The 7,254-nt window shown below is 47.9% G+C and overlaps 1 protein-coding gene across 1 annotated transcript; it reads right to left on the bottom strand.

Moving 5' to 3' along the window:
• Nucleotides 1-739: 739 nt before the first annotated feature.
• CXCR4 (C-X-C motif chemokine receptor 4) lies at nucleotides 740-4,338 on the bottom strand. Its single transcript, XM_068968217.1, has 2 exons — nucleotides 4,259-4,338; nucleotides 740-2,258 (listed from the first exon to the last, which is right to left on the bottom strand). Exons 1-2 carry the CDS (start codon nucleotides 4,271-4,273, stop codon nucleotides 1,212-1,214), a joined length of 1,062 nt encoding a protein of 353 aa, XP_068824318.1. The 5' UTR covers nucleotides 4,274-4,338; the 3' UTR covers nucleotides 740-1,211.
• Nucleotides 4,339-7,254: the final 2,916 nt, after the last annotated feature.

Here is a 7,254-nt window from a genome sequence, read left to right as displayed (position 1 = left end):
CTCCTGATATGTCCCCTTGAAAGTACATGTTATGGCAAGTCTCTAAACCTCAGTTTCCTTACCTGTCAAAAGGATGTGATAAGATCCAGATTGAGAGGAGTAGGTGAGAAGAGGATACAATGCCTGGCTGGCACAGATCTGGAGTACACAAGGTGAGGATACTAGTCAAATCTAAGATGTGGGATTGCATACCTTTCCTTTTTTATGTACATCTATCCTTCAGGAATATTATCTTTCATAGGAATATTAACTGGTTGGATATTTCTAAAGTTGCATGAATTAAGAGTTGCTGAAGTCACATTGCCTGGTTTGAAATATTTGTTGCTCTTACTTACTATACTTTGACCAAGTCACTTAGGCTTTCAGTAGCTTGGTTTCATGCTCTAAAAAATGTTAGAGTCTAGCAGAGTTGTGATGGAGAAGGAAATGGCAACCCACTCTAGTGTTCTTGCCTGGAGAATCCCAGGGACGGGGAAGCCTGTTGGGCTGCCGTCTCTGGGGTCGCACAGAGTCAGACATGACTGAAGCGACTTAGCAGCAGCAGCAGAGTTGTGATAAGCATTAAGTAAATTATGACAACTAAATACCTAGGACAGATCTGACATGATATACATGTATCTATTATTGTTATTTTTGACTTCTGCCAGCCAAAGGATGTCAATAGAAATCAGAACATAACATTAAGTAGGTTTATCATGTAGTTTTATTAACAACTTAATACAAGGCTGTACATTGTAGGTGTGGAAATCAATCCACTTCTGAAAACTGAAAAACCAGCATTTCCTTATCACTTCAGGCTTTGGTTATAAATGCCATCTTCTACAGCAAAATCACATGGTGTAACCAAAGAATTTAAGAACAGGAAAAAGAAAATGTTCCACTGGAATGGAGAGATCATTTATTTACAAACAGCTGAGAATCATTTCTAGCCTAAGTGATTTCACTATACACACTGGAATGTTCAGTTCCCTTTTCTACGGTCCTACAATGACATACAGCAACTAAAAACTTGGCCACAGGTCCTGCCTAGACGCTTATCAACATGAAACAAAATATTTATATAAATAAGTCAATTAAACCTCACAAAAACTAAACAAACACAAGAAAAAAATCCAACAGTCAATAAAAACTGTACAGTGTTGGTCAGTCTTTTACATCTGAAAACATGTGTAACTTCAAAAAAAAGTTCTTTAATGTATAAAAGTCCAGTGTTAGCTGGAGTGAAAACTGGAAGATTCAGACTCGGTTGAGACAGAAGAATGTCCACCTCGCTTGCCCTTGGAGAGGATCTTCAGGCTGGACCCTCTGCTCACAGAGGTGAGTGCATGCTGGGCAGAGGTTTTAAATTTGGCCCCAAGGAAGGCATAGAGGATGGGATTCAGGCAGCAGTGAAAAAAGGCTAGGGCCTCGGTGATGGAAATCCACTTGTGCACAGTGCTCTCAAACTCACACCCTTGCTGGATGATTTCCAGAAGGATGAAGGAGTCGATGCTGATCCCAATGTAGTAGGGCAGCCAGCAGGCGAAGAAAGTCAGGATGAGGATGACTGTGGTCTTGAGGGCCTTGCGCTTCTGGTAGCCCTTGGAGTGGGACAGCTTGGAGATGATAATGCAGTAGCAGGACAGGATGACGATGCCAGGCAGGAGAAGGCCGACCACGATGTGCTGAAACTGAAACACCACTAGCCACAGGTCGCTGGGATAGAAGCGATCACAGATGTACCTCTCGTCCGCCTCCTTGATGTCGGCAAAGATGAGATCAGGAATAGTCAACAGGACAGCGGGTAGCCAGACACCAACATAGACCACCTTTTCAGCCAGCAGCTTCCTTGGCCTCTGACTGTTGGTGGCATGGACGATAGCCAGGTACCGGTCCAGACTGATGAAGGCCAGGATGAGGACACTGCTGTAGAGGTTGACAGTGTAGATGACATGGACTGCCTTGCAGAGGAACTGCCCAAAGTACCAGTTTGCCACAGCATCAACCGCCCAGAAGGGAAGTGTGAGGACGAAGAGGAGGTCCGCCACAGACAGGTGCAGTCTGTACTTGTCCGTCATGCTCCTTAGTTTCTTCTGGTAACCCATGACCAGAATGACCAATCCGTTGCCCACTATGCCAGTTAGGAAGATGATGGAGTAGACAGTGGGCAGGAAGATCCGGTTGAAATGGGCATTTTCCTCCCGGAAGCAGGGTTCCTTCATGGAATCATAGTCACCTGAGCCCAAGTCATCCTCGGTGTAATTATCGGAAGTGAATATCTGAAAAACAGGCAAGGGAACAGACATTCACTTTCAAGTTCAGCAGGTATTCTCCAAGTTCAAAACAATGTTTCTGGTATTAAAAAAAAGCAATTTGTAAAAACCAACTCAGTCCAGCTTTTTTTCAGGAAATTCTGCTCCCACTAACGTACCAGGGTAAAAAGCATAAGGGAATTCTAGACTCCTGCGGATCTCCTCCCATCTTCCCCCACAGTCACTTCATTACATCCCTCTTAAGGAGAACCAATTACAAAACTCTTTGTTTAAAACAAAACGGCAATGAGAGTCTTCGGTTTCCTAAGTTACATCCTTGCTAACTCTTTTGCCCCGCCCACTGGAGAGAAGAAAAAACCTCCGCGGCAAAAAACCAAAACAAAACACAAAGGCGGCGTGGGAGCGTGGGTGGGAGTGGGGGAAGAATCTCGTGTTCTGAGGGGCTGGGATTAACTTTCTCAACGAAGATTCGCCAGGATGGGGAAGCCGGGAGCAAGAAGCACTGGGGGGTGTGTGTGAAAGGGCGGAGTGTCCCAAAGATTCTTATTCTAAGGCATGAAACACTGTTTTCTCCACGACTGTCCAAACACTCATCATTCTGCACTTCAAGCAACACGTAGTGAGGAAGGAGAATGCGGCCTTGAATGAAGGGCTTTGGTGCTTGGGGGCAGCATTGTCAGAAGTGGGTAACCGCCCCGACGCCCGCCCATGGGCGGTCTTCAGGGGCTTGCGTTTGTTTCTTTGCCAAACCCCTGTTTATCACTTGGCGCGTCTGGGACGTTAGCGAGCACAGAATTTTAATGGGAGGGGAAAGTCACGGGGTCTACACCCGTGGTCCTCGCCCCAAGTTTCATTTCCTCACTCTCCCAAGTCGCTTCCCATGCCGCCAAGAATCCAGTAAAAGGGGTGGGAGGTCTGTAGTGGGAAGCCTCCGGGTGGAGGGCACGCTGGGGACAGGGTGGTCCAGCTCCGTCACTCCCGGCTGTCCACCAAGCCCACGCCTGCCGCCCGCCCACTGCGGTTGCAGCGGTTTGGCCCCGCCGCACGCCAGGGGCAAGTACTACTGGGTGCTAGGGAGAGGTTGGGCGTCTCCGCCGCGGGAGCCTTTGAATCGCGCGCCGCTGGGGGAAACGAAAAGCCTCCCTAGTAAGGGGTTTTCAAAAGGTTCCAGGAAACCACCGACGGTTGAATGGCGCTACTGGGCGCGGTGAGAGGCAAACCGTCTCCCACTTGCACCTGCCTGTCTGCACCGCAACCACCGGCGGCCCAGGTGCCCTTCCAGCCCCTCATTCCACCCCCAGTCCCCGCCGCGCACACCTCGGGGTGCTGCTGCACTGTGACCATTTATACTCCTTCAACTTCTGCACGACCCCAAAACTCCAGAACCCAGGAGCCTACTCGCGGCGCTGGCGACGCCCGCGAAGTCTCTCCCTCGATCCCAAGGCGCGCGGGCTGTTCCCGGTACCTCCCTGCTGCGACCAACGCGCAGACAGCTCAACTGAGCGACAAGTGCCCAGCCATTGGCACAACTCCGCGGGTAGCGGAGTTTAGTGAACACGCGCCCAACGCCTCTGGTAACTCTGCCCGGGAGTACCGCCCTCCACCTCCAAATTCAGATCGTGTTATCTGCTCCAAAAGAAACCCCCGCTCCCTCGAGGAAGAGACCCACGGTCTCTGGCAGAGCACACATCTCTGCACTTTTCCACAGTGTTCTTCTATTTGCAAACAGCGTGCAAAACCGGCGCGCGCCGCAGAACTCAGGGGGAGATACATGCAACCATTGAAACGGTCGTCCCAATCTTTTCTCTTTCTACTTAGAAAAAGATTTCAGTCCAGCCTGCCTCACCCCTCCTGTAGCCAAGCGCACGAAATCTCCTTTCTACACCCTTTCTCCGGGGCACTGGCACCTGCAATAGTCTGGTTGCTCCGGCCCACTCAGAGAGCGGTTGCGCTGTAAATTCAGGTGTTTGCACGTTTAAGTAAAAACAGGTTGAAACTGGACTTACACGGATCCCTTCCATGGTAACCGCTTGCTCTCCAGCCGCGGGGGCTACCGGCTACTCAAGTCCTCAGGGTCACTTTGCTACCTGCTGCCACAGCCAACACACTGAAGTTTCTGGCCGAAGCTGGACTTTTATAAAAACACGCTCCGCGGGCGGCGCATGCGCCGCACGGGTGGGCGGGAGGGCAGGGCGGGGAGAAAGGCGGGGTGGAGGAGAGGGGCAGACGTGGGGGCGGAGGACGCGAGGGAGGGGCGGAGGGGTAGGCACTCGGGCCGCGTAAGCCTGGGAGGCCCTCAGCGGGTACCTTTAGCTCTACCTCGCGGTCACCTCGTGAGTCTTAAGCTGGGAAGCTCATCCTGGAGGCGTGTCCCAAGTTGGGAAAGCAGGATGCGCTTGGAGGAGGTGGAAAGCGCGGGCGATTGACGCGCCCTGGGTGGCGCGTCTGTCCTTGCTCACGTGGGTGGTATTGCTGACCCGGGAAAGCTACAGATGAAGACACTGAGGTCCAGAGAGGGGAAGTGACTTGCCGGAGAAACCCGACCAGTAGGCGGCAATGCTAGCAGTGGGTCCAATATCTTGAGTCCATTCCCTGCTCTTTGAGCAGATGCAGTTCATTCAGAAAATGAAACAAGTAAAGAGTCTTTCTTCAGAGCACAACTATATATAACTAGACATGCACATCCACCGTAATAGTGCTAGAGTCAGGTGTCGACAATCAGAAAACATTTTCAGACGAAGGTCGGATGATTTGGCTTAATTCTGGAGGGAGATTGTGATAGAGAAGTAGATGTGTGTTCCCAGGTAACCAGTTCGTGAATAGTGCTTTTAAAAAAGTTGTGCTGTGTTATAAGAGATACTCAGAAAAGAATACTTCCCTAACGTTACCAGGTAGCTGCACAGATTCATTCATTCTCACAACACCCTGTAGGTGTTATCATTACAGAGATGCATTTAGTCAACAGATAATTTAGTGAGGGCTGACTGCATGCCACGCACTGTTCTAGGAGCTGGGGAAACAGCGGTGAACCTGACAAGGCCCCCATGCGGAGGAAACAAGAAGCAGATCCGCAGACATGAAATTCCATGGTTGCCCGGAGATGACAAGCCTGACTCAAACCCAGATCTACTGGCCTCACATCCGCTGTCCAACCTAATGTAGAGAACAAGCGTTGGCAACAGTAAGAAATTCGGTTGGAGAGCTGGGCAGGGTGGAATAAGGGTGGGGGCTGGACGCTTAAAGGTGTCTCAGACGGCTGGGGTTTGCAGTGGTCGCTCAGACAGTGCTTTCCAGTCTCACGCCACTTCCCTCCCTCCCGCACGCAGAGCCTGGATGGGGCGGGGACCAAGTGAGGGGCGTGGCCGATAAATAGTGAGGCAGGCGAGGGTGACTGCAGGAGTGAGTGACAGCGGGGACCGAGGTGTGAGTTTCTGCGGCGACTGGCGGGAGCAGTGGTTGCGTTACCAGGAGGGCCTCAGACACCTCCCACCCTGGGACCGTCGCCAGAAAAAGGCTTGCCCAGACTAGACCCTAAGCACCACTTTCTTTTCTTCCAGAGAAAATCTTGCAATCTGGAGATATTCCCGAGACAATGTGTAGACTGGGAATCATTTCTTCGCAGAGCATAATTTTTATTTTTTTTCTGGACCCATTCCCTAATATTTGCCAGTGAAGGTCCTCATCCACTGAAAGCTGATATTGGAGTTTCTCAGTTCAGTTCAGTCAGTTCAGTCGCTCAGTCGTGTCCGACTCTTTGCGACCCCATGAATTGCAGCACGCCAGACCTCCCTGTCCATCACCAACTCCCAGAGTTCACTCAAACTCACAAATTGTCAATTTAGGTCGCAATAATGATTGGATACAGTCAATCATAATATTATGCAGGTTTTTAAAAAAGTCTTAAAAGCACTTAAAATCATTAATAAAACATCAGTACCTTCACATTTTCATAAGCTAGGTAGGACAGGCATTCTATCTGCTGAAGGGCTGGAATTTCAGACAGGTTCCATGGCTTGATTTTCAAGAAGCTTGGTAGTGGCAGAATCAGTGTTTTGACTCAGAATGTCAGCTGCATTGTACCTCAGACTCTTATCTTCACAATGGCTAAAACCTGAAAAGCAGAATCTCCCAAACCCACTCAAAAAGAGGAGAGAGGATAAATCCAGAGTAAAATGATTTGCACATTAAATATTTGTTGATTGTCTGCAGACAAAAGAAAGCTCCTATCCTTTATCTGAGAACTCCTTTAGATCCTTTTAGGTATATTGCTAGAAGGAAGAAGATAGTTAAGAGAACAATGAAATGCTATTTCATGACTGTCAACTTAGGGAAAAAATCTTCTTTCCAAAGATATTATTGGGTCTCAGGATTTGATAAGACCAACTGTCTCTTGCTTGTGTCCTGGGGGAATGTGGGTTGGACTTCTTCGTGGAAAATGTTTTATATCTAGTAGGAATCTTAGAACAGTAATTCTACCTATAGAAGCTTATCCTAAGGAAAGAGGATTTTGCAAAAAACAACAAAAAATATATTCACAGAGGCTTTATTTATAATAGTGAAATATCTGAACAGCCCTAAATGTCCACTGTTGGTGGAATAGTTGAGAAAATGTTGATACATCCATATGTGAAATTCCATTTGGCCATTGCAGATGATGTTTGCAAAGAACTTTCAAGGACAGGGCAAATACTTATGAAACATTAGGTGCAAAAAGTACGATTCCAAACTGTGTATACAATGTGGTCTCAGTTAATTTTAAACTAGGAGAAGATTGAAAGAAAACAAAAATGTTTGTAGGAGTTTTCATTGGGTGCAAAATTGTATTTGATTTTTAACTTTATTCCTTGCATTTTACTATGCTTTCCAAATTTCTTGTAACAGAAATGAAATGTTTTCATATTCAGGAAAAAGTCAATATGATTAAAAAAAAAGACAATCCCTTCTTATACCTTTCCACTTCCTAAAGTATTTGCTAAATATGATAACTTTTTCTATGAATTTC

The sequence above is a fragment of the Capricornis sumatraensis genome, chromosome 3, assembly GCF_032405125.1.
Source record: "Capricornis sumatraensis isolate serow.1 chromosome 3, serow.2, whole genome shotgun sequence".
Lineage (NCBI taxonomy): Eukaryota > Metazoa > Chordata > Mammalia > Artiodactyla > Bovidae > Capricornis > Capricornis sumatraensis.
This window is presented reverse-complemented; position numbering and strand designations above follow the sequence as displayed.